At 39.8% G+C, this 27,920-nt stretch overlaps 2 protein-coding genes across 2 annotated transcripts in view; one reads left to right on the top strand and one right to left on the bottom strand.

The window, feature by feature from the left end:
* The window catches only part of XPO7 (exportin 7), a gene marked incomplete at its 5' end in the record, with an annotated part of 75,098 nt that extends 48,502 nt beyond the window's left edge, over nt 1-26,596 (bottom strand). The window contains 8 exons of the mRNA XM_056508615.1: nt 1,449-1,568; nt 3,247-3,320; nt 6,840-7,005; nt 10,075-10,179; nt 13,122-13,187; nt 15,708-15,874; nt 22,834-22,927; nt 26,447-26,596. Coding sequence (XP_056364590.1) covers nt 1,449-1,568; nt 3,247-3,320; nt 6,840-7,005; nt 10,075-10,179; nt 13,122-13,187; nt 15,708-15,874; nt 22,834-22,927; nt 26,447-26,596 — 942 coding nt within the window. The remainder of the gene's footprint in view (nt 1-1,448; nt 1,569-3,246; nt 3,321-6,839; nt 7,006-10,074; nt 10,180-13,121; nt 13,188-15,707; nt 15,875-22,833; nt 22,928-26,446) is intronic.
* A 993-nt stretch (nt 26,597-27,589) lies between these two features.
* Nucleotides 27,590-27,920, top strand: part of FHIP2B (FHF complex subunit HOOK interacting protein 2B) — a 2,612-nt gene continuing 2,281 nt past the window's right edge. Inside the window, 1 exon segment of the mRNA XM_056508612.1 lies at nt 27,590-27,599. Within this exon segment, the coding sequence (XP_056364587.1) occupies nt 27,590-27,599 (10 nt within the window).

Here is a 27,920-nt window from a genome sequence, read left to right as displayed (position 1 = left end):
TTTTGGGACATGAGAAGGATTTTTTGGGACGAGATTTTGGGACAAGAGAAGGATTTTTTGGGACGAGATGTTGGGACATGAGAAGGATGTTTTGGGAGGGACATGAGAAGGATTTTTTGGGATGAGATTTTGGGACATGAGAAGGATTTTTTGGGATGAGATTTTGGGACATAGGACATGAGAAGGATTTTTTGGGATGAGATTTTGGGACATGAGAAGGATTTTTTGGGATGAGATTTTGGGACATGAGAAGGATTTTTTGGGATGAGATGTTGGGGCATGTGAAGTATTTTTTGGGATGAGATTTTGGGACATGAGAAGGATTTTTTAGGATGAGATGTTGGGACATGAGAAGGATTTTTTGGGATGAGAGGCTGGGACATGAGAAGGATTTTTTGGGATGAGAGGCTGGGACATGAGAAGGATTTTTTGGGATGAGATTTTGGGACATGAGAAGGATTTTTTGGGATGAGATTTTGGGACAATAGGATGATTTTTTGGGATGAGATTTTGGGACATGAGAAGGAGTTTTGGGATGAGATTTTGGGACATGAGAAGGATTTTTTGGGATGAGAGGCTGGGAGATGAGAAGGATTTTTTGGGATGAGATTTTGGGACATGAGAAGGATTTTTTGGGACGAGATGTTGGGACATGAGAAGGATTTTTTGGGATGAGATTTTGGGACATCAGAAGGATTTTTTGGGATGAGAGGCTGGGACATGAGAAGGATTTTTTGGGATGAGATTTTGGGACAATAGAATGATTTTTGGGATGAGATTTTGGGACATGAGAAGGATTTTTTGGGATGAGATGTTGGAACATGAGGATTTTTTGGGACGAGATGATGGGACATGAGAAGGATTTTTTGGGATGAGATTTTGGGACATGAGAAGGATTTTTTGGGATGAGATTTTGGGACATGAGAAGGTTTTTTGGGATGAGATGTTGGGAGATGAGAAGGATTTTTTTGGGATGAGATTTTGGGACATGAGAAGGATTTTTTGGGATGAGATGTTGGGACATGAGAAGGATTTTTTGGGATGAGATGTTGGGACATGAGAAGGATTTTTTGGGATGAGATGTTGGGGCACGAGAAGGATTTTTTGGGATGAGAGGCCGGGACATGAGAAGGATTTTTTGGGATGAGTTGTTGGGAGATGAGAAGGATTTTTTGGGATGAGATGCTGGGACATGAGAAGGATTTTTTGGGATGAGATTTTGGGACATGAGAAGGATTTTTTGTGACGAGATGTTGGGACATGAGAAGGATTTTTTGTGACGAGATTTTGGAACATGAGAAGGATTTTTTGGGATGAGATGCTGAGACATGAGAAGGAATTTTTGGGACGAGATGTTGGGGCACGAGAAGGATTTTTTGGGACGAGATTTTGGGACAACAGGATGATTTTTTGGGATGAGAGGCTGCTCTCCCAGCTGCAGCACTCACCTGGGGGTTCTCCAGGATCCGTTTCACCCCGTCCACCAGGTGGGACAGGAACTTGGCGCGCTCGGCGTTGTTGAACAGCGAGCGGCGCACGGAGGCGATCTGCACCAAGCACGACAGAACCTGCCAAAAAAATTGGGAAAAAAACCCAAAATTGGGATGGAAAGAAGGAAATAAAGACATTTCCACCTCGTGGAAACAGCAGGGATTGAGGGTTGGTGATGCTTGAAGGATCAAACAGCTCCTGTGGGTTCGCAGTGGGAAATGAAATCACAGCGCTCAAAAAAAATCCCAAAAATCCCCAAAATCCCAAAAACCCCAAAAATCCCCAAAAATCCCCAAAATCTGTGAGTTATGGAATTCAAGAGGTTGGAAAAGCTCTCCAAGGTCAGAATCCTCACCCAGCCCAGAGCTGTGAGTGCCAGGTCCAGCTTTCCCTGGACCCCCCCAGGGATGGGAATCCCAATGGAATAATTTCAGATTTCCATTTAAAAAAATGATTTTTACACCTCAAATCTCTCCTGAAGGCTCAAAATTCAGGATTAGCCATTAACTCTCCATTAGAAAAAGTGGAGTCTCCATGGAAAAATTCCTTTCCCTCTCAGCTTTGTTTTCACTGAGCTTTAATTATGGCAAAAATTGAAAAACTGAAAGGGCTTTAAAATTTTTTTTTCTGAAAAATAATCCAAATTTTTATCTTTTTCCAGAACAAATAATCCAAATTTTTATTTTTTTCCCAGAACAAATAATCCAGATTTTTAATTTTCCAGAAAAAATAATCCAACCTTTTATTCTTTCCAGAAGAAATAATCCAACTTTTAAATTTTTTTTTTTCCAGAACGAATAAACCAACTTTTTTTTTTTTTTTTTTTTTTTTTCCTAGAAGAAATAATCCAATTTTTTTTTATTTTTTTAAGAAGAAACAATCTAAATTTTAGCTCAGTTGTGCTCTTGGCCCTTTCATCCAATGGGACATGGCCTGGTTTGGAAAAGTGGAAGAAGAAATTAAATTAAATTAAATTAAATGTGTTCCCTACTCCTGGTGTGGTTTTTATGATTTTTTTTTTTTGGGAATTACAGGAGGGGATGAACAAAGTGATTCCAAACTGGGTGAGGAGAAAGAGGTTGGAATTCCAATTAAAAAAAATTTTTTTTAGGGAAAATCCAACCTTGGAGATGCCTCAAAACTCTCAGCAGCACTTCAGCACAAATTAATCCCCAGGGGATGTCCCAGCTGAACTTTAAAATAAAATAAAATAAAATAAAATAAAATAAAATAAAATAAAATAAAATAAAATAAAATAATAAAATAATAAAATAATAAAATAAAATAAAATAATAAAATAAAATAATAAAATAAAATAACATAAAATAAAATAAAATGAAATGAAATAAAATAAAATAGAATAAAATAATAAAATAAAATAAAATAGAAATAAATAATAAAATAAAAAAATAAAATAAAATAAAATAAAATAAAATACAATAGTAAAATAAAATAAAATAAAATAAAATAATAAAATAAAATAAAATAATAAAATAAAATAAAATAAAATAAAATGAAATAAAATAAATAAAATACAAAAATAAATAAAATAAAATAAAAATAAATAATAAAATAAAAAAATAAAATAAAATAAAATAAAATAAAATAAAATACAATAGTAAAATAAAATAAAATAAAATAAAATAAAATAAAATAAAATAATAAAATAAAATAATAAATAAAATAAAATAAAATAAAATAAAATAAAATAAAATAAAATAAAATAAAATAAAATAAAATCAAGCCTGGACTTACCAGAGGAGAAAACGAAGGAGGGATGGAATGATAAAGATCAAAAAACAACTGAAGGGTCGAGGAATCCAAGAATGCTGCAAGAGAAAAGAAGATTTTATTTCCATTTTCCATGAGTTTCATCCTGATTTTCTCATGGATTTGGGACAGCAAAGCATCACAAACCCCAAGGAAAAAAATCTGCCAAAATTTTGTATTTTTAACCCTACAAACTGAGGATGACAGGAAGGTATTTTAGGAATTTTGGTATTTTAGGAATTTTAGGATTTTAGGAACACAATCTGTGCCAGGTGGGAACAGCAGCATGTGGGGGAAAGGTGACAAATTATTCCCTAATTTAAAAAAAAAAACTGACATTTTTCTTGGTTGTTGGAATGAAAGGTGAAAGACTGGAAAGGAAAAGCAAAAAAAAATCTCCCAAAAATGAATTAACAGAGGGTTTAAGGCTGGGTTTAACCAGGGTTTATTTATGGAAAATCTCAGGATTTGAGAATTTTCCAGGTGGGAAAAAGATACCAATTATTCCCTAATTTTTTTTTTTTTTAAATTATTTTTCCTGGTTGTTGGAACTAATAAAAGACTGGAAGGAAAAAGGAATTTTAAAAGCAAATAAAAATCCCTCAAAAATGAACCAGGTGAGTTTAGGGCTGAGTTTAACCCTTAACCCAGGGTTTATTTATGGAAAATCAGTATTTGAGCATTTTCCAGGTTGGAAAAAGGTGCCAAATTATTCCTTATTTTTTCTTAAAATCCATTTTTCCTCACTGTAGTAATGAGAAATAAATAAAGGATAAAGGATTTTAAAGGAAAAGATAAAATCCCCTAAAAATGAACGAGGCGAGTTTAGGGCTGAGTTTAACCCTCAGGCTGGGGTTTATTCATGGAAAATCAGATTTTGAGCATTTTCCAGGTGGTAAAAAGGTGCCAAATTATTCCTTATTTTTTCTTAAAATCCATTTTTCCTCACTGTTGTAATGAGAAGTGAAAGACTGGAAGGGAAAATGGGTTTTAAAACAAAGAAAAATCCCTCAAAAATGAACGAGGTGAGTTTAGATCTGAGTTTAACCCTCAGCCTGGGGTTTATTTATGGAAAATCAGTATTTGAGCATTTTCCAGGTGGTAAAAAGGTGCCAAATTATTCCTTATTTTTTCTTAAAATCCATTTTTCCTCACTGTAGTAATGAGAAGTGAACACCTGGAAAGAAATAGGGTTTTAAAGGCAAAGACAAAATCCCCCAAAAATGAACCAGGTGAGTTTAGATCTGAGTTTAACCCTCAGCCTGGGGTTTATTCATGGAAAATCAGTATTTGAGAATTTTCCAGGTGGGAAAAAGGTGCCAAATAATTCCCTAATTTAAAAAAAAAAAAAAAACCCAAACATTTTTCTTGGCTGTTGGAATGAAAGGTGAAAGACTGGAAATTAAAACCAAATAAAAATCCCTCAAAAGTGATCGAGGCGAGTTTAGGGCTGAGTTTAACCCTTAACCCAGGGTTTATTAATGGAAAATCCCAGGATCTGAGCATTTTCCAGGTGGTAAAAAGGTGCCAAATTATTCCTTATTTTTTCTTAAAATCCATTTTTCCTCACTGTAGTAATGAGAAGTGAACACCTGGAAAGAAATAGGGTTTTAAAGGCAAAGACAAAATCCCCCAAAAATGAACCAGGTGAGTTTAGGGCTGAGTTTAGCCCTCAGCCTGGGGTTTATTCATGGAAAATCAGTATTTGAGAATTTTCCAGGTTGGAAAAAGGTGTCAAATGATTCCCTAATTTAAAAAAAAAAATCCAAACATTTTTCTTGGTTATTGGAATGAAAGACTGGAAATTAAAAGCAAATAAAATCCCTCAAAAACGAACGAGGCGAGTTTAGGGCTGAGTTTAACCCTTAACCCAGGGTTTATTTATGGAAAATCAGTATTTGAGCATTCTGCAGGTGGTAAAAAGGTGCCAAATTATTCCTTATTTTTTCTTAAAATCCGTTTTTCCTCACTGTAGTAATGAGAAGTGAAAGACTGGAAGGGAAAATGGGTTTTAAAACAAAGAAAAATCCCTCAAAAATGAACGAGGCGAGTTTAGGGCTGAGTTTAACCCTCAGCCTGGGGTTTATTCATGGAAAATCAGTATTTGAGCATTCTCCAGGTTGGAAAAGGTACCAATCACTCCCTATTTTTGGGGAAAATGAAAAAAAACATTTTTCCTGCTTGTTGGAACAAGACCTGAAGGAAAAAAGAGTTTTAAAGGAAAGAAAAATCTCCTAAAAATGAACGAGGCAGTTTAGGGCTGAGTTTAACCCTCAGCCTGGGGTTTATTCATGGAAAATCAGTATTTGAGCCTTTTCCAGGTAGGAAAAAGCTGCCAAATAATTCCCTAATTTTTCTTAAAATCCATTTTTCCTGGTTGTTCTAATGAGAAGTGAAAGACTGGAAGGGAAAATGGGTTTTAAAACAAAGAAAAATCCCTCAAAAACGAACGAGGTGAGTTTAGAGCTGGGTTTAACCCTCAGCCTGGGGTTTATTCATGGAAAATCAGTATTTGAGCATTCTCCAGGTGGGAAAAGGTACCAATCACTCCCTATTTTTGGGGAAAATAAAAAAAAACATTTTTCCTGCTTGTTGGAACAAGACCTGAAGGAAAAAAGAGTTTTAAAGGAAAGAAAAATCTCCTAAAAGTGAGCGAGGTGAGTTTAGGGCTGAGTTTAACCCTCAGCCTGGGGTTTATTCATGGAAAATCCCAGGATTTGAGTATTTTCCAGGTGGGAAATAGGTGCCAAGTTATTCCCTAATTTTTTTTTTTTAATCCATTTTTTCTCATTGTTGGAACAAGAGGTGAAAGTCTGAAAGTTAAAACCAAAGGAAAATCCCTCAGAAATGAATGAGGCGAGTTTAGGGCTGAGTTTAACCCTCAGCCTGGGGTTTATTTATGGAAAATCAGTATTTGAACCTTTTCCAGCTGGGAAAAAGGTGCCAAATTATTCCTTATTTTTTCTTAAAATCCATTTTTCCTGGTTGTTGTAATGAGAAGTGAAAGACTGGAAGGGAAAATGGGTTTTAAAACAAAGAAAAATCCCTCAAAAATGAACGAGGCGAGTTTAGAGCTGGGTTTAACCCTCAGCCTGGGGTTTATTCATGGAAAATCTGTATTTGAGAATTTTCCAGGTGGGAAAAAGGTGTCAAATGATTCCCTAATTAAAAAAAAAAAAAACCCAACATTTTTCTTGGCTATTGGAATGAAAGGTGAAAGATTGGAAATTAAATGCAAATAAAAATCTCTCAAAAGTGAACGAGGCGAGTTTAGGGCTGAGTTTAACCCTCAGCCTGGGGTTTGTTTATTTATGGAAAATCAGTATTTGAGCCTTTTCCAGCTGGGAAAAAGGTGTCAAATTATTCCTTAATTTTTCTTAAAATCCATTTTTCCTCACTGTAGTAATGAGAAGTGAACACCTGGAAGGAAAAAGGGTTTTACAGGCAAAGACAAAATCCCCCAAAAATTAACCAGGCGAGTTTAGGGCTGGGTTTAACCCTTAACCTGGGATTTATTTATGGAAAATCTGAGAATCTGAGCATTTTGCAGCTGGGATGGGGCAGGTGCTGCAGCTCACCTGATCTCCAGCTGGTGGGGATCTGCACTGTGCACAGGTCGTCCGAGGACTCGTCCGTGGAGGTGCCGATGAAGTCGAAGTTCAGGCAGTTGTGGGTGAGCTTGAGCAGCTGCATCAGCAGCCCGTGCTGGCTCTCATCATTCAGGTTCAGGTTCTTCCCAGAGGCCTGTGGAAAACGTGGAATTCAGGCAGGGAAAAGTGGGGAAATGGAGCTGGGGGAAGGTGGGATGAAAAAATGGTTTATGTGAAGCAGGTCAAGGCTTGGAATGAGGTTTAAAAATGGAATTCTGGAGTTTTTCCAGCACAGGGAGAACAGGCAGGATTCTCATTTTTCTCCCTGAGCTGCACAGAATTGAGGATTGAAGAATCAGGAAATCCTGGAATTCTCATTAAACACAAATTCCCTTTTTATTCAAGGCAGGATTTCATTTTAACAAGGATGGGGCTCTGTGGAATGAGCAGCAGGTGAGGTTTAAAAATGGAATTCTGGAGTTTTTCCAGCACAGGGAGAACATTCCCATTTCCCCTCCTGAACTGCACAGGGATGAGGATTCAGTAATCCAGAAAATCCTGGAATTCTGATTAAACATAAATTCCCTTTTCTGTTTGACAGGATTTCAGTTTAACAAGGATGGGGCTCTGTGGAATGAGCAGCAGGTGAGGTTCATAAATGGAATTCTGGAGTTTTTCCAGCACAGGGAGAACAGGCAGGATTCTCATTTTTCTCCCTGAACTGCTCAGAAATGAGAATTAAGTGATCCAGAAAATCCTGGAATTCTCCCTAAACACAAATCCCATTTTTTGCAAGGCAGGATTTTTTTATAGCTAGTGAGGGCATAAATATATTCCAGCATAAATGAAATTTCAGAGTTTTTTCAGGACATGGATAACAGGCACCATTCCCATTTTTCTCCTGGGCTGCACAGGATTGAGGATTAAAGGATTCAGGAAATCCTGGAATTCTCCTTACACACAAATCCTCTTTTCTGTCTGGCAGGAATCCTGTGCTTCCCCCTTGCAACCCCATCCCCTGAGGTTTCACTCCCAAAGTCCTGAGGTTCCATTCCCAAAATCCTGAGGTTCCAATCCCAAAATCCCCAAGGCTCCATTCCAAAAATCCTGAGGTTTCACTCCCATAATCCTGAGTTTCCAATCCCAAAGTCCTGAGGTTCCAATCCCAAAATCCAAGGTTCCATTTCCAAAAATCCCAAGGCTCCATTCCAAAAATCCTGAGGTTTCACTCCCATAATCCTGAGGTTCCATTCCCATAATCCTGAGTTTCCAATCCCAAAATCCTGACGTTTCACTCCCAAAACCCCAAGGTTTCAACTCCAAAATCCAAGGTTTCTCTCCCAAAATCCCAAGGCTCCATTCCAAAAATCCAAGGTTCCATTCCCAAAACCCCAAGGCTCCATTCCCAAATCCCAAGACCCCAAACCCCAATCCCAAAATCCCAATCCCCAAACCCTAAGGTTCCATTCCCAAAACCCCAAAGCTCCATTCCCAAAATCCCAAGGCTCCATTCCCAAAATCCCAAGGCTCCATTCCCAAAACCCCAAGGTTTCAACTCCAAAATCCCAAGGCTCCAATCCCCAAACCCCAAGGCTCCATTCCCAAAATCCCAAGGCCCCATTCCCAAAATCCCAAGGTTCCATTCCCAAACTCCCAATCCCCAAACCCCAAGGTTCCATTCCCCAAACCCCAAACCCCAATCCCAAAATCCCAAAGCTCCATTCCCAAACTCCCAATCCCCAAAATCCCAAGGCTCCCTTCCCAAAATCCCAAGGTTCCATTCCCAAAATCCCAAAGCTCCATTCCCAAAATCCCAAGGTTTCTACCCCAAAATCTCAAGGCTCCATTCCCAAAATCCTGAGGTTTCACTACCAAAACCCCAAGGTTTCTACCCCAAAATCCTAAGGCTCCAATCCCCAAACCCCAAGGCTCCATTCCCAAAATCCCATTCCCAATCCCAAACCCCAATCCCAATCCCAAACCCCATTCCCAATCCCCAAACCCCAATCCCAATCCCCATTCCCAATCCCAATCCCCAATCCCATTCCCAATCCCCCAATCCCAATCCCCATTCCCAATCCCAATCCCAATCCCATTCCCAAACCCCAATCCCTAATCCCAAACCCCAAACCCCAACTCCCAATCCCATCCCGACCTGTTTGAGCAGGCTGCAGGACAGGGTGAAGGTTCCCCTCCCAATCCCAATCCCAATCCCCTCCCAATCCCAATCCCAATCCCAATCCCAATCCCAATCCCATCCCAATTCCACCTGTTTGAGCGGGCTGCAGGACAGGGTGAAGGTTCCCCAATCCCAATCCCAATCCCAATCCCATCCCATCCCACCTGTTTCAGCAGGCTGCAGGACAGGGTGAAGGTTCCCCAATCCCAATCCCAATCCCATCCCAATCCCAATCCCAATCCCATCCCACCCCCACCTGTTTGAGCAGGCTGCAGGACAGGGTGAAGGTTCCCCAATCCCAATCCCAATCCCATCCCATCCCACCTGTTTCAGCAGGCTGCAGGACAGGGTGAAGGTTCCCCAATCCCAATCCCAATCCCAATCCCAATCCCAATCCCATCCCACCTGTTTGAGCAGGCTGCAGGACAGGGTGAAGGTTCCCCAATCCCAATCCCAATCCCAATCCCAATCCCATCCCACCTGTTTCAGCAGGCTGCAGGACAGGGTGAAGGTTCCCAATCCCAATCCCAATCCCATCCCAATCCCAATCCCATCCCAATCCCAATCCCACCTGTTTGAGCAGGCTGCAGGACAGGGTGAAGGTTCCCAATCCCAATCCCAATCCCATCCCAATCCCAATCCCATCCCAATCCCAATCCCACCTGTTTGAGCAGGCTGCAGGACAGGGTGAAGGTTCCCAATCCCAATCCCAATCCCATCCCAATCCCAATCCCAATCCCATCCCAATCCCAATCCCAATCCCATCCCATCCCACCTGTTTGAGCAGGCTGCAGGACAGGGTGAAGGTTCCCCTCCCAATCCCAATCCCAATCCCAATCCCAATCCCAATCCCATCCCAATCCCAATCCCAATCCCATCCCACCTGTTTCAGCAGGCTGCAGGACAGGGTGAAGGTTCCCATCCCAATCCCATCCCAATCCCATCCCATCCCACCTGTTTGAGCAGGCTGCAGGACAGGGTGAAGGTTCCCAATCCCAATCCCAATCCCATCCCAATCCCAATCCCAATCCCATCCCATCCCACCTGTTTCAGCAGGCTGCAGGACAGGGTGAAGATGTCGAAGAGCGACGAGTCGCGGAAGGAGGAGGCGATTTTGCGGTGCTTGGTCAGGGGGTGGCTCGTGTCGGCCTGCGGGGAGGGCAGAGCTCAGAGAGCAGCAGGAGCCCCAGACCCACCCTGCAGGACAAACCCACCCTGGGGCTCAATCCCAATTTATTCCTCGTTTCTCATCAGTATTTGTCTAAATCAGCAGCAAAATCCATTTTTTTTTTGGGATTTTAGGGATGCATAAATCCCATTCCTGAGGTTTAATTGTTGGAGTTCAATCCCAATTTATTCCTCGTTTCTCATCAGTATTTCCCCAAATCAGCACCAAAATCCTTTTGGTTTTTGGGATTTTAGGGATGTATAAACCCCATTCCTGAGTTTAATTGTTGGGGTTCAATCCCAATTTATTCCTTGTTTCTCATCACTATTTCCCCAAATCAGCAGCAGAATCCTTTTGGTTTTTGGGATTTTGGGCACCTTTACCATGGATAAATCCCACCCCTGGGGCTCAATCCCAATTTATTCATCGTTTCTCTTCAGTATTCCCCAAATCAGCAGCAGAATCCTTTTTTTTTTTGGGATTTTAGGCACCTTTACCATGGATAAATCCCATCCCTGGGGGTTCAATCCCAATTTATTCCTCGTTTCTCTTCAATCTCTGCCCAAATCAACAGGAAAACCCATTTTTTGGGGATTTTAGGGATGCATAAACCCCATTCCTGAGTTTAATTGTTGGGGTTCAATCCAAATTTATTCCTTGTATGTCTTCAGTATTTCCCCAAATCAGCAGCAAAATCCTTTTGGTTTTGGGGATTTTAGGGATGTCTTTCCATGCATAAATCCCATTCCTGGGATAAACCCACATTCCAGCAGTTAAATTCCTGGTTTATTCCTAATTTATTCTTCTCTCCCAATTTATTCCTCGTTTCTCTTCAGTATTTGTCTAAATCAGCAGCAAAATCCTTTTTTTTTTTGGGATTTTAGAGATGCATAAATCCTATTCCTGAGGTTTAATTATTGGGTTCATTCCTAATTTATTGCTCATTTCTCTTCAGTATTTCCCCAAATCAGCAGCAGAATCCTTTTGGTTTTTGGGATTTTAGGCACCTTTACCATGGATAAATTCCATCCCTGGGGGTTCAATCCCAATTTATTCCTCATTTCTCTTCAATCTCTGCCCAAATCAACAGGAAAACCCATTTTTTTGGGATTTTAGGGATGCATAAATCCCATTCCTGAGGTTTAATTATTTGGGTTCAATCCCAATTTATTCCTCATTTCTCTTCAGTATTTGTCTAAATCAGCAGCAAAATCCTTTTTTTTTTTGAGATTTTAGGCACCTTTACCATGGATAAATTATATCCCTGGGGGTTCAATCCTAATTTATTCCTCATTTCTCATCAGTATTTCCCCATATCAGCAGCAAAATTCGGGGTTTTTTTGGGATTTTAGGCACCTTTACCATGGATAAATCCCACCCCTGGGGGTTCAATCCCAATTTATTCCTCGTTTCTCTTCAGTATTTGTCCAAATCAGCAGCAAAATCCTTTTGGTTTTTGGGATTTTAGGCACCTTTACCATGGATAAATTCCATCCCTGGGGGTTCAATCCCAATTTATTCCTCGTTTCTCTTCAATCTCTGCCCAAATCAGCAGGAAAATCCTTTTTTTTTTTTGGGATTTTAGGAATGCATAAATCCCATTCCTGGGGGTTCATTCCCTGGGTTTATTCCCAATTTATTCCTCATTTCTCTTCAATGTTTTCTCAAACCAGCAGCAAAAACCTTTTTTTTTTTTAGGGATTTTAGGGATGGGAATTCCCATCTCCAAAGGGAATGGAACTGGATGGAATTATCCAGGATTTATGGATTTATGGGATCAGTTCTGGATCTGCCACTGGATCCCAACCCCACAGTTTTTCCATGGACAAATCCCATTCCTGGGCTTTCATTCCCTGGGTTTATTCCCAATTTATTCCTTTATTTCTTTTCAATCTTTGCCCAAATCAGCAGCAAAATCCTTTTGTTTTTTGGGATTTTAGGGATGCATCAATCCCATTCCTGGGGGTTCATTCCCTGGGTTTATTCCCAATTTATTCCTTTATTTCTCTTCAATCTTTGCCCAAACCAACAGCAAAAACCTTTTTTTTTTTTTTTTTTTATTTTATTTTAGGGATGGGAATTCCCAGCTCCAAAGGGAATGGAACTGGATGGAATTATCCAGGATTTATGGATTTATGGGATCAGTTCTGGATCTGCCACTGGATCCCAACCCCACAGTTTTTCCATGGACAAATCCCATTCCTGGGATTATTCCAAATTTATTCCTCATTTCTCTTCAATCTTTGCCCAAAATAAGCAGAAAAATCCTTTTTTTGGGGGGATTTTTGGGATGTTTTTCCATGGATAAATCCCATTCCTGGCCTTTCATTCCTGGGTTTATTCCCAATTTATTCCTTTATTTCTTTTCAATCTTTGCCCAAATCAGGAGCAAAATCCTTTTGTTTTTTGGGATTTTAGGGATGCATAAACCTCATTCCTGGGGGTTCATTTCCTGGGTTTATTCCCAATTTATTCCTTTATTTCTCTTCAATCTTTGTCCAAACCAACAGCAAAAACCTTTTTTTTTTATTTTTTTTATTTTATTTTAGGGATGGGAATTCCCATCTCCAAAGGGAATGGAACTGGATGGAATTATCCAAGTTGGATTCATGGGAACAATTCCAATCCTGGATCAGCCACTGGAGCTGATCCTCCCTCAATAATTCCTTATTTTTTCCCCCCCCTTTTTTTTTTTTTTTTTTTTTTATCCCAGAAAACAACACCAAAACCATGAGAGAAAAGATGGAAAACACCAAAGAAACAAAACAACCCCTCCAGACAGGAACTCCCAACACCTCAAAACAAAATAACCCCCAAAAAAACCCCAAAATTCCCAAAAAAAAAACCCAGGAAAAGGCAGGACACAAGAATATGAATGAGAAAATTGGACACTTACTTCACTGAGGAAGGCTGTAGCACTTACTTGATTAATTTCATTTGTTAATTGGGACAGGATTGTCACTCCTATGATGCAGTGCTCTACACTGTCCTGGGGAGACAAAGGCACAGCTTTTTTTGGGGAAAAAAATCCCATTTTTTGGGGAAAAAAATCCCATTTTTTGGGTTTTTTTCCTTGGAAAAATGATTGGTTAGAAAGAACTTTATTAATTATTATTAAAATATTTATTAATTATTATTAAACAAAATAAAAAAAACAAGCAGAAAAAAAATCTCAAAATAGAAATAAAAATAAAACAGCCAAATGAACAAAAAAACAACAAAAAGAAGTTGAGAGAATGGATGAAGGAAGTTGAAAGAAATCCCAGGAATATCCATGGGAAGGATTTGAGTTTGGAAAAGTTGGATTCTAAATCTGGGAGAATCCAAGAAAAAAATCCCTGCTCCCAGAATTTTTAAGGAGGTAAAGATAAAATGAGATTCCTATGGATAGGAACAACAAAGGAAAAAAATTCCTTAATTTTCCACCCATCCATGGGATGGATTTGAGTTTGGAAAAGTTGGATCCTAAATCTGGGAAGATCCAAAAACAATTCCCTGCTCCCAGAATTTTTCACCCTGGGAATCCCCAGCTGAAATCACCACTAGGAAAGCACTCAAAGTCTTCTACACCACCTGAAAATTCCCAGATTTTGTGGAATTCCTGGAATTCTGGGGGGGGATTTGACCTGCAGGAACCTGGTGCAAAGGTGGAATTATCCAGGAACAATTCCCTGCTCCCTGAATTTTTCTGGATCTCTTCACCCTGGGAATTCCCAGCTGGAAACACCAACATGGAGGAGGCAGAACTCCTTCAGGCCACCTGAAAATTCCCAGATTTTGGCAAATCTTGGGAATTCTGAGGAGGGAACCTGACCTGCAGGAACCTGGTGAAAATTTGAGATTATCCAGGAACAAAATCCCTGCTCCCTGAAACAATTCCCTGATTTTTCAGGAGCTCTTCACCCTGTGAATCCCCTACTGGAATCACAACTACAGGAGCACCCAAACTCCTTCACAGCACCTGAAAATTCCCAGATTTTGGCGAATCCTGGGAATTCTGAGGAGGAACCTGACCTGCAGGAACCTGGTGAAAACTGGGAACATCCTGAAACAATTCCCTGATTTTTCAGGATCAGTTTTCCCTGAGAAGCTCCTACTGGAATCACTGCTATGGGAGAGCTTCAACTCCTTCACAGCACCTGAAAATTCCCAGATTTTGTGAATCCCAGGAATTCTGTGGAGGGATCTGACCTGCAGGAACCTGGTGCACAGCTGGGAACATCCAGGAAGAATTCCCTGCTCCCAGAACTTCCAATTCCCAGAACTTTTCAGCATCTGTTTCCCCTTGGAAGTCCCTACTGAACTCAGTGCTACAGGAGCACCCAAACTCCTTCACAGCACCTGAAAATTCCCAGGTTTTGGTGAACCCTGGGAATTCTGAAGAAGAAATCTGACCTGCAGGAACCTGGTGCAAAGCTGGGAACACCCAAGAACAATTCCCTGCTCCCAGAATTTTCCATGATCTCTTTACCCTGGGAATCCCCAGCTGAAAACACCAACATGGAGGAGGCAGAACTCCTTCAGGACACCTGAAAATTCCCAGATTTTGGCAAATCTTAGGAATTCTGAGGAAGGAACCTGACCTGCAGGAGCCTGGTGCAAAGGTGGAATTATCCAGGAACAAAATCCCTGCTCCCAGAATTTTTCAGGACCTGATACCTCTGTGAATCCCCAGCTGAAATCAGCGCTAGGAGAGCACCCAAACTCCTTCACAGCACCTGAAAATTCCCAGATTTTGGTGAATCTTGGGAATTCTGAGGAAGGAACCTGACCTGCAAGAACCTGGTGAAAACTGAGATTATCCAGGAACAATTCCCTGCTCCCAGAATTTTTAAAGATCTCTCTCCCCAGCTGAAATCACAGTTATGGAGGAGCCCAAACTCCTTCACAGCACCTGAAAATTCCCAGATTTTGTGAATCCCAGGAATTCTGAGGAAGGAACCTGACCTGCAGGAACTGGGTGAAAATTTGAGATTATCCAGGAACAAAATCCCTGTTCCCTGAAACAATTCCCTGATTTTTCAGGAGCTCTTCACCCTGTGAATCCCCAGCTGGAATCACAACTACAGGAGCACCCAAACTCCTTCACAGCACCTGAAAATTCCCAGATTTTGTCAAATCTTGGGAATTCTGAGGAAGGAACCTGACCTGCAAGAACCTGGTGAAAACTGAGATTATCCAGGAACAATTCCCTGCTCCCAGAATTTTCCACAATCTCTCTCCCCAGCTGAAATCACAGCTATGGAGGAGGCAGAACTCCTTCAGGACACCTGGAAATTCCCAGATTTTGGCAAATCTTGGTAATTCTGAGGAAGGAATCTGACCTGCAAGAACCTGGTGAAAACTGAGATTATCCAGGAACAATTCCCTGCTCCCAGAATTTTTCAGAATCTGTTTCCTCTGGGAATCCCCTGCTGAACTCAGCGCTACAGAAGCACCTGATCTCCTCCACAGCACCTGAAAATTCCCAGATTTTGTGAATCCCGGGAATTCTGAGGAGGAACCTGACCTGCAGGAACCTGGTGACGTCGTTGATGACGTTCCTGAAGACGTACTCGTCCTTCTGGCAGTCGAACCAGCCCAGCTTGGTGATCCTGGCGTAGAGCTGGATCAGCGCCTGCGTCACGAACGTGGCCAGCTTGGGCCTCGTGGCCAGGTAGTTCAGCACATAATTCCCTGAAAAAACATGGAATGGTGCAGCCACTGAGCCCTCCAGGGAGAGATCAGAGTGCTGGGATTGAATCCTCCAGAGTGCTGGGATTGAATCCTCCAGGGAGAAATCAGAGTGCTGGGATTGAATAAGTTACAGAGTGAGTTTTGTGTTTTAGTCCCAAATGCTCCAGTGAGTTCTAGTGAAGGTTGAAACACACAGATATCCTCAGTAGATAGATTTTACTTATTGCTTATTGTTTATTGGTTTTTACTTATTGCTTATTGATTATTGTTTATTGGTTATTGCTTATTGCTTTTTACATATTGCTTATTGATTATTGCTTATTGTTTATTGCATTTTACTTATTGCTTATTGTTTATTGTTTTTTACATATTGCTTATTGATTATTGTTTATTGCATTTTACTTATTGCTTATTGTTTATTGCTTTTTACTTATTGCTTATTGCTTATTGTTTATTGCATTTTACTTATTGCTCATTGATTATTGTTTATTGCTTATTGCTTTTTACTTATTGCTTATTGATTATTGCTTATTGCTTATTGTTTATTGTTTTTTACATATTGCTTATTGATTATTGTTTATTGTTTTACTTACTGCTTATTGCTTATTAATTATTGCTTATTGCTATCCACAGCTGTAGACAGGACTGAGATATAGCAGAATTTTGCTGACATTTCTTAGATATAACAAGTCAGTGAGTCAGGGGTGTCTGAATTCTCCTGAGAGAAATCAGAGTGCTGGGATTGAATCCTCCTGACAGAAATCAGAGTGCTGGGATTGAATCCTCCTGACAGAAATCAGAGTGCTGGGATTGAATTCTCCAGGGAGAAATCAGAGTGCTGGGATTGAATAAGTTACAGAGTGAGTTTTGTGTTTTAGTCCCAAATGCTCCAGTGAGTTCTAGTGAAGGTTGAAACACACTGACATCCTCAGTAGAGAGATTTTACTTATTGCTTATTGCTTATTGTTTATTGCATTTTACTTATTGCTTATTGCTCATTGATTATTGTTTATTGGTTATTGCTTTTTACTTATTGTTTATTGCTTATTGCTTATTGCTTATTGTTTATTGCATTTTACTTATTGCTCATTGTTTATTGTTTTTTACATATTGCTTATTGATTACTATTTATTGTTTTACTTACTGCTTATTGCTTATTAATTATTGCTTATTGCTATCCACAGCTGCAGACAGGACTGAGATATAGTAGAATTTTGCTGACATTTCTTAGATATAACAAGTCAGTGAGCCAGGGGTGTCTGAATTCTCCAGAGAGATCAGAGTGCTGGGATTGAATTCTGCAGAGAGAAATCAGAGTGCTGGGATTGAATTCTCCAGGGAGAAATCAGAGTGCTGGGATTGAATAAGTTACAGAGTGAGTTTTGTGTTTTAGTCCCAAATGCTCCAGTGAGTTCTAGTGAAGGTTGAAACACACTGACATCCTCAGTAGATAGATTTTACTTATTGCTTATTGTTTATTGCATTTTACTTACTGCTTATTGCTCATTGATTATTGTTTATTGGTTATTGATTATTGCTTTTTACTTATTGCTTATTGCTTATTGTTTATTGCATTTTACTTATTGCTTATTGCTCATTGATTATTGCTTTTTACTTATTGCTTATTGCTTATTGCTTATTGTTTATTGCATTTTACTTATTGCTCATTGTTTATTGTTTTTTACATATTGCTTATTGATTATTGTTTATTGTTTTACTTACTGCTTATTGCTTATTAATTATTGCTTATTGCTATCCACAGCTGTAGACAGGACTGAGATATAGTAGAATTTTGCTGACATTTCTTAGATATAACAAGTCAGTGAGTCAGGGGTGTCTGAATTCTCCAGGGAGAAATCAGAGTGCTGGGATTGAATTCTCCAGAGAGAAATCAGAGTGCTGGGATTGAATAAGTTACAGAGTGAGTTTTGTGTTTTAGTCCCAAATGCTCCAGTGAGTTCTAGTGAAGGTTGAAACACACTGACATCCTCAGTGCAGGATATCCACAGCTGTAGACAGGACTCAGGCATTACAGTTATAGCAGAATTTTGCTGACATTTCTCAGATATAACAAGATAGAGTGTATGTGTAGCTCTACACATAACCTGGTGTGCTGAAAAACTGGAATTCTAACAGGTAAAGGAGAGGAGTTTGTGTCTGAGCTTGTTGGGAAAATCCCATCTAAGAGTTTGTATTGGGAGAGTTGGTGCTTTCAGCCATTCACTTATTGCTTATTGCTTATTGATTATTGCTTTTTACTTATTGCTTATTGCTTATTGCTTAATGCTTATTGATTATTGCTTTTTACTTATTGATTATTGATTATTGTTTATTGCTTTTTACTTATTGATTATTGCTTTTTACTTACTGCTTATTGCTTTTTACTTATTGCTTATTGCTTATTAATTATTGCTTATTGGTTACTGCTAATTGCTTATTGCTTGTTGATTATTCCTTTTTACTTATTGCTTTTTACTTATTGCTTATTGCTTTTTACTTATTGCTTATTGTTTATTGCTTTTTACTTATTGCTTATTAATTATTGCTTATTGCTAATTGCTTATTACTTATTACCTATTGCTTATTGCTTATTACTAATTGCTTATTGATTATTGCTTTTTACTTATTGCTTATTGATTATTGCATTTTACTTATTGCTTATTGTTTTTTACTTATTGATTATTGATTATTGCTTATTGCTTATTAATTATTGCTTATTGCTTTTTACTTATTGCTTATTGATTATTGCATTTTACTTATTGCTTATTGCTTTTTACTTATTGCTTATTGCTTATTAATTATTGCTTATTGCTTTTTACCTATTGATTATTGCTTATTGCATTTCACTTATTGCTCATTGCTGCTGCTTTGCCATTGCTGGTCTGTGTGCTGCTGATGCTGATTTGCAATAAAATGCAAATTTATTTGTAATAATTTATTTGTAATAATTTATTTGTAATAATTTATTTGTAATAAATAACCTTTTAAACTATGAGCTGCTTTGCTTATCTAAGATAACCCCACAAATAGGAGCCCACAGAGCTCTGGAGTTTGGAGCTTTACAGGACCTGGGGGTCAGAAAAAACCCCCACAATGGAAAACGTGGAAAATGGAAAATGGAAAATGGAAAGAAAACCCAGGAGGAAAAGGAGATTTGGGGAGGTGTTTGAGGGAATGGATTCAGGGAGCTGGGAGGAATGAGAGGGAAATGTTGGGTTTATTTGGGAATTGAGGATGTTGGGAAGGGCTGGATTTAGTCCTGGAATTAATCTGGGAAAGGGTTGGATTTAGATCTGGAATTAATCTGGGAAAGGGTTGGATTTAGTCCTGGAATTAATCTGGAAAAGGGCTGGATTTAGTCCTGGAATTAATCTGGGAAAGGGTTGGATTTAGACCTGGAATTAATCCAGGAAAGGGTTGGATTTAGACCTGGAATTAATCCGGGAAAGGGCTGGATTTAGTCCTGGAATTAATCTGGGAAAGGGTTGGATTAAGATCTGGAATTAATCTGGGAAAGGGTTGGATCTAGATCTGGAATTAATCTGGGAAAGGGTTGGATTTAGTCCTGGAATTAATCTGGGAAAGGGTTGGATTCAGTCCTGGAATTAATCTGGGAAACGGTTGGATTTAGATCTGGAATTAATCTGGGAAAGGGTTGGATCTAGATCTGGAATTAATCTGGGAAAGGGTTGGATTTAGTCCTGGAATTAATCTGGGAAAGGTTTGGATTTAGTCCTGGAATTAATCTGGGAAAGGGTTGGATTTAGACCAGGAATTAATCTGGGAAAGGGTTGGATTTAGACCTGGAATTAATCTGGGAAAGGGTTGGATTTAGACCTGGAATTAATCTGGGAAAGGTTTGGATTTAGACCTGGAATTAATCTGGGAAAGGGTTGGATTTAGACCTGGAATTAATCTGGGAAAGGGTTGGATTTAGACCTGGAATTAATCTGGGAAAGGGTTGGATTTAGACCTCGAATTAATCTGGGAAAGGTTTGGATTTAGACCTGGAATTAATCTGGGAAAGGGTTGGATTTAGTCCTGGAATTAATCCGGGAAAGGGCTGGATTTAGACCTGGAATTAATCTGGGAAAGGGTTGGATTTAGACCTGGAATTAATCTGGGAAAGAGTTGGATTTAGATCTGGAATTAATCTGGGAAAGGGTTGGATTTAGTCCTGGAATTAATCTGGGAAAGGGTTGGATTTAGATCTGGAATTAATCTGGGAAAGGGTTGGATTTAGTCCTGGAATTAATCTGGGAAAGGGTTGGATTTAGTCCTGGAATTAATCTGGGAAAGGGTTGGATTTAGTCCTGGAATTAATCTGGGAAAGGGCTGGATTTTTGGGAACAATTTCTGGGAGTTTTAGGCAGAATTCCCAAGATTTTTGGGCAGAATTCCCAGGATTTTTGGGTAGAATTCCCAGGATTTTTTTCAGAATTCCCAGGAACTTTTTTCAGAATTCCCAGGATTTTTGGGCAGACTTCTCGGGATTTTTGGGGAGAATTTCCAGGATTTTTTCCAGAATTCCCAAGATTTTTGGGCAGAACTCTTGCGGTTTTTGAGCAGAATTCTTGGAATTTTTGGGCAGAATTCCCAGTATTTTTTGCAGACTCCCATATTTTCCAGAATTCCCATATTTTCCAGAATCCCCAGACTTTCCAGAATTCCCAGACATTTCAGAATTCCCAGATTTCCCAGAATCCCCATATTTTCCAGACTCTCATATTTTCCAGAATCCCAGACTTTCCAGAATTCCCACATTTTTCAGACTCCCATACTTTCCAGACTCCCAGACTTTCCAGAATTCCCAGACTCCCAGATTTTCCAGACTCCCATATTTTCCAGAATTCCCAGACTTTCCAGAATCCCATATTTTCCAGACTCCCAGGATTTTTTAGACTTCCCAGATTTTCCAGACTTCCATATTTTCCAGAATTCCCACTTTCCAGACTCCCCAGATTTTCCAGAATTCCCAGACTTTCCAGAATCCCATATTTTCCAGAATCCCAGAATTCCCAGACTTTCCAGAATCCCAGACTTTCCAGAATCCCATATTTTCCAGAATTCCCAGACTTTCCAGACTCCCATATTTTCCAGACTCCCAGAATTCCCAGAATTCCCATATTTTTCACACTCCCATATTTTCCAGACTCCCATATTTTCCAGAATTCCCAGATTCCCAGACTCCCCAGACTCCCAGAATTCCCAGACTCCCAGACTTCCCAGAATTCCCATATTTTCCAGACTCCCAGGATTTTTTAGACTCCCAGACTTTCCAGACTCCCATATTTCCCAGACTAACAGAATTCCCAGATTCCCAGACTCCCATATTTTCCAGAATTCCCAGATCCCAGACTCCCAGACTCCCAGAATTCCCAGACTCCCAGACTCCCCATATTTCCCAGACTCCCAGACTCCCCAGAATTCCCAGATTCCCAGACTCCCAGAATTCCCAGACTCCCAGAATTCCCAGACTCCCCAGAATTCCCATATTTTCCAGACTCCCATATTTTCCAGAATTCCCAGACTCCCCAGAATTCCCAGACTCCCAGAATTCCCATATTTTCCAGAATTCCCATATTTTCCAGACTCCCATATTTTCCAGAATTCCCAGATTCCCAGACTCCCATATTTTCCAGAATTCCCAGACTCCCAGACTCCCCAGACTCCCAGACTTCCCAGAATTCCCAGACTTTCCAGACTCCCATATTTTCCAGACTCCCATATTTTCCAGAATTCCCAGATTCCCAGACTCCCATATTTTCCAGAATTCCCAGAATTCCCATATTCCCAGACTCCCAGATTTTCCAGAATCCCCAGAATTCCGATATTCCCAGACTCCCAGACTCCCCAGAATTCCCATATTTCCCAGACTCCCATATTTTCCAGAATTCCCATATTCCCAGACTCCCCAGAATTCCCAGATTCCCAGACTCCCATATTTTCCAGAATTCCCAGAATTCCCATATTCCCAGACTCCCAGAACTCCCAGACTCCCATATTTTCCAGAATTCCCAGAATTCCCATATTCCCAGACTCCCAGAACTCCCAGACTCCCATATTTTCCAGAATTCCCAGAATTCCCAGATCCCAGACTCCCAGAATTCCCATATTTTCCAGACTCCCAGACTTTCCAGAATTCCCAGACTTTCCAGAATCCCCAGACTTTCCAGAATCCCATATTTTCCAGAATTCCCAGAATTCCCAGACTTTCCAGAATCCCAGAATTCCCAAACTTTCCAGAATCCCAGACTTTCCAGAATCCCGTATTTTCCAGAATTCCCAGACTTTCCAGACTCCCATATTTTCCAGACTCCCAGACTTTCCCAGAATTCCCATATTTTTCACACTCCCATATTTTCCAGACTCCCATATTTTCCAGAATTCCCAGATTCCCAGACTCCCCAGACTCCCAGAATTCCCAGACTCCCCAGAATTCCCATATTTTCCAGACTCCCATATTTTCCAGACTCCCAGAATTCCCAGACTCCCAGAATTCCCAGACTCCCAGAATTCCCAGATCCCAGACTCCCAGCTCCCAGAATTCCCATATTTCCCAGAATTCCCAGACTCCCAGAATTCCCAGATCCCAGACTCCCAGAATTCCCAGACTCCCAGACTTTCCAGACTCCCATATTTCCCAGACTCCCAGAACTCCCAGACTCCCATATTTCCCAGAATTCTCAGATCCCAGACTCCCCAGAATTCCCAGATTCCCAGACTCCCATATTTTCCAGAATCCCCAGAATTCCCATATTCCCAGACTCCCATATTTCCCAGAATTCCCAGCTCCCAGAACTCCATATTCCCAGCTCCCAGAACTCCCATATTTCCCAGACTCCCCAGAATTCCCATATTTCCCAGACTCCCATATTTCCCAGACTCCCCAGAATTCCCATATTTCCCAGACTCCCAGAATTCCCATATTCCCAGAATTCCCATTTTCCCAGACTCACGGATGTCCACGCGCTGCTCCAGGGGCAGGGGGTTGTTGGTGCGCGACACCAGCTTGGTCAGGCAGGTCGCCGCCAGCAGCTGCGAGTAGGAGGACTGGGAAAACAGGGAAAAAATCCCAAAAAATTAAAATTAAAACCTCGTGGAATTCCTCATTTCATGCAGAACAGATTGGGAATTCCAAGGTGGAAGCTGGAGGTGAAGGCAGAGAATTTCCTGGGAAGGAAATCCCGACTCGGCAGGGCGGGCGTGAGAACGTCCCAAAAATTGTGAGAATTATGGATGAAAATCCCAAATTTTTAGAGGATTTTATAGGAATTTAAAGGAATTTTTTGTCCCAAATATTGTGATAATTATGGAGAAAATCCCAAATTTTTATAGGATTTTATAGGAATTTAAAGGAATTTTTTGTCCCAAAAATTGTGAGAATTATGGATGAAAATCCCAAATTTTTATAGGATTTTATAGGAATTTAAAGGAATTTTTTTATCCCTAAAATTGTGACAATTCTGGGATTAAAACCCCAAATTTTTAGAGGAATTTTGCAGGAATTTACAGGGATTTACAAGATTTTTCCAGGAATTTTTTATGCCCAAAAATTGCAACAATTCTGGAATTAAACCCCCAAATTCCTACAGGAATTTTACAGGAATTTACAAGATTTTTATAGGAATTTCCAGGAATTTTTTATTCCAAAAATTACAACAATTCTGGGATGAAATTCCCAAATTTTTATAGGATTTTATAGGAATTTAAAGGAATTTTTCATCCCTAAAACTGTGACAATTCTGGGATGAAAATCCCAAGTTTTTATAGGATTTTATAGGAATTTAAAGGAATTTTTTGTCCCAAAAATTGTGAGAATTATGGAAGAAAATCCCAAATTTTTAGAGGATTTTATAGGAATTTAAAGGAATTTTTTATCCCTAAAATTGTGACAATTATAGAAGAAAATCCCAAATTTTTAGAGAATTTTATAGGAATTTAAAGGAATTTTTTTATCCCTAAAATTGTGACAATTCTGGGATGAAAATCCCAAATTTTTATAGGATTTTATAGGAATTTAAAGGAATTTTTTTATCCCTAAAATTGTAACAATTCTGGGATGAAAATCCCAAATTCTTAGAGGGTTTTATAGGAATTTAAAGGAATTTTTTATCCCTAAAATTGTGACAATTATGGAAGAAAATCCCAAATTTTTATAGGATTTTATAGGAATTTAAAGGAATTTTTTAGCCCTAAAATTGTGACAATTATGGAAGAAAATCCCAAATTTTTATAGGATTTTATAGGAATTTAAAGGAATTTTTTAGCCCTAAAATTGTGACAATTATGGAAGAAAATCCCAAATTTTTATAGGATTTTACAGGAATTTAAAGGAATTTTTTATCCCTAAAATTGTGACAATTATGGAAGAAAATCCCAAATTTTTATAGGATTTTATAGGAATTTAAAGGAATTTTTTAGCCCTAAAATTGTGACAATTCTGGGATTAAAACCCCAAATTTTTACAGGAATTTGACAGGAATTTACAGGGATTTACAAGATTTTTCCAGGAATTTTTTATCCCAAAAATTGCAACAATTCTGGAATTAAAGCCCCAAATTTTTACAGGAATTTTACTGGAATTTACAAGATTTTTATAGGAATTTCCAGGAATTTTTTATCCCAAAAATTACAACAATTCTGGGATGAAATTACTACATTCCTCCAGGAATTTCCAGGATCAGGGGGATCATTAAAATTCCTTTATCAATCAACAATAATTCCATAATTTTGGGAATGTTTTGGATGTGGAATTCCAGAATTTTGGGGAATTTTTGGGAATGTTTTGGATTTGGAATTCCAGAATTCTGGGAAGTTTTGGGAATGTTTTGGGTGTGGAATTCCAGAATTTTGGGAATTTTTGGGAATGTTTTGGATGTGAAATTCCAGAATTTTGGGGAATTTTTGGGAATGTTTTGGGTGTGGAATTCCAGAATTTTTGGGAATTTTTGGGAATGTTTTGGGTGTGGAATTCCAGAATTTTGGGGAATTTTTGGGAATGTTTTGGGTGTGGAATTCCAGAATTTTGGGAATTTTTGGGAATGTTTTGGATGTGGAATTCCAGAATTTTGGGGAATTTTTGGGAATGTTTTGGATGTGGAATTCCAGAATTTTGGGGAATTTTTGGGAATGTTTTGGATGTGGAATTCCAGAATTTTGGGAATTTTTGGGAATGTTTTGGATGTGGAATTCCAGAATTTTGGGGAAGTTTTGGGAATGTTTTGGATGTGGAATTCCAGAATTTTGGGAAGTTTTGGGAATGTTTTGGGTGTGGAATTCCAGAATTTTGGGGAATTTTTGGGAATGTTTTGGGTGTGGAATTCCAGAATTTTGGGGAATTTTTGGGAATGTTTTGGATGTGGAATTCCAGAATTTTGGGGAATTTTTGGGAATGTTTTGGATGTGGAATTCCAGAATTTTGGGGAAGTTTTGGGAATGTTTTGGATGTGGAATTCCAGAATTTTGGGGAAGTTTTGGGAATGTTTTGGATGTGGAATTCCAGAATTTTGGGGAAGTTTTGGGCTCTGGCATTCCAGGATTTTGGGGGAAGATTTGGGATGTGGAATTCCAGGATTTTGGGGAATTTTTGGGATGTGGAATTCCAGAATTTTGGGGAGTTTTGGGATGTGGAATTCCAGAATTTTGGGAAGTTTTGGGCTCTGGATTCCAGGATTTTGGGAATTTTTGGGATGTGGAATTCCAGAATTTTGGGGGAATTTTTGGGCTCTGGAATTCCAGGATTTTGGGGAAGTTTTGGGATGTGGAATTCCAGAATTTTGGGAAGTTTTGGGATGTGGAATTCCAGAATTTTGGGGGAATTTTTGGGATCTGGAATTCCAGGATTTTGGGGGAAGTTTTGTGCTCTAGAATTCCAGGATTTTGGGGAAGCTTTGGGCTCTGGCATTCCAGGATTTTGGGGAAGTTTTGGGATGTGGAATTCCAGGATTTTGGGGGAAGTCTTGGGCTCTGGAATTCCAGGATTTTGGGGGAATTTTTGGGCTCTGGCATTCCAGGATTTTGGGAAGTTTTGGGATGTGGAATTCCAAGATTTTGGGGATTTTAGGATATTTTAGGGCTGTACTCACACTGCCCCTCTCCAGCAGCAGCTGCCACTTGTGATTTATCAATCCAGAGGAATTCCATGGTTTTGGGTAATTTTTGGGCTGTGTAATTCCATGTTTTTGGGGAATATCTGAGCTGTGTAATTCCAGGATTTTTTTGGGGATATTTTGGGATATTTTGGGCTGTACTCACTGCCCCTCTCCAGCAGCACTTGCTCAGACACTCGGGGCTGTTGGTGATTTCCATGTTTCTGGGGGATATCTGAGCTGTGTAATTCCAGGATTTTTTTGGGAATATTTTAGGATATTTTGGGATATTTTGGGATATTTTGGGGCTGTACTCACGCTGCCCCTCTCCAGCAGCACTTGCTCAGACACTCGGGGCTGTTGGTGATGTCCATGGTTTTGGGTAATTTTTGGGCTGTGTAATTCCATGTTTTTGGGGGATATCTGAGCTGTGTAATTCCATGTTTTTGGGATATTTTGGGACACTCAGGGCTGTACTCACGCTGCCCCTCTCCAGCAGCAGCTGGCACTTGCTCAGACACTCGGGGCTGTTGGTGAACTCCACCAGGGCTTTCTCCGCCTGCAGGCGCGTGGCCGTGTCCGTGGTCTCATAGAGCTGCTTGCACAGGTTCTCCAGCTGGGCCAGGCTCTGGGAAAAGTGGGAAAAATATGGGAAAATGTGGGAATTAGCACAGGAAATGTGGGAATCAGTATGGAAAAAAATATGGGAATTAGCACAGGAAATGTGGGAATCAGCACGGGAAAAATATGGGAATTAGCACAGGAAATGTGGGAATCAGCACAGGTTCTCCAGCTGGGCCAGGCTCTGGGAAAAACGTGGGAAAAATGTGGGAATTAGCACAGGAAAAATGTGGGAAAATGTGGGAATCAGCACAGGAAAAACATGGGAATTAGCACAGGAAATGTGGGAATCAGCATGGGAAAAATATGGGAATTAGCACAGGAAATGTGGGAATCAGCGTGGGAAAGGTGGGAATTAGCACGGGAAAAATATGGGAATTAGCACAGGAAATGTGGGAATCAGTATGGAAAAAAATATGGGAATTAGCATAGGAAATGTGGGAATCAGCGTGGGAAAAACATGGGAATCAGCACAGGAAATGTGGGAAAATGTGGGAATCAGCATGGGAAAAATATGGGAATTAGCACAGGAAATGTGGGAATCAGCACAGGAAATGTGGGAATCAGCGTGGGAAATGTGGGAATCAGCAAGGAAAAAATATGGGAAAAATCATGGGAAAAATATGGGAAAAATATGGGAATCAGTGTGGGAATCAGCATGGGAAATGTGGGAAAAGATGGGAATCAGTGTGGGAAATGTGGGAATCAGCGTGGGAAAAATATGGGAAAAGGTGAGAATCAGTGTGGGAAAGGTGGGAAAAATATGGGAATTAGCACAGGAAATGTGGGAATCAGCATGGGAAAAAATATGGGAAAAATATGGGAATCAGTGTGGGAAATGTGGGAATCAGCAAGGGAAAAATAATGGAAAAATGTGGGAATCAGCATGGGAAATGTGGGAATCAGCACAGGAAATGTGGGAAATAATGGAAATCAGCATGAAAAAATATGGGAATCAGCATGGAAAAATATGGAAAAATCATGGGAAAATATGGGAATCAGCATGGAAAAATGTGGGAAAATGTGGGAATCAGTGTGGGAAAGGTGGGAAATCATCATGATAAAATATGGGATCAGCATGGGAAAAATGTGGGAATCAGTGTGGGAAAAATATGGGAAATCATGGAAATCAGCATGAAAAAATATGGGAATCAGCAAGGGAAAAATATGGGAATCAACATGGGAAATGTGGGAATCAGCAAGGGAAAAATATGGAAAAATCATGGGAAAATGTGGGAATCAGGATGGGAAATGTGGGAATGAGGGTGGGAATGAGGATTGAGGGCAGCAGGATCCCAGGGGGTCCTGGCAGTGACTTTGTGTTTGTTCCTTTT

Source organism: Oenanthe melanoleuca, chromosome 22, assembly GCF_029582105.1.
Source record: "Oenanthe melanoleuca isolate GR-GAL-2019-014 chromosome 22, OMel1.0, whole genome shotgun sequence".
Lineage (NCBI taxonomy): Eukaryota > Metazoa > Chordata > Aves > Passeriformes > Muscicapidae > Oenanthe > Oenanthe melanoleuca.
Note: the sequence above shows the minus strand (reverse complement) of the source record. Positions and strands in the feature narration are given on the sequence as shown.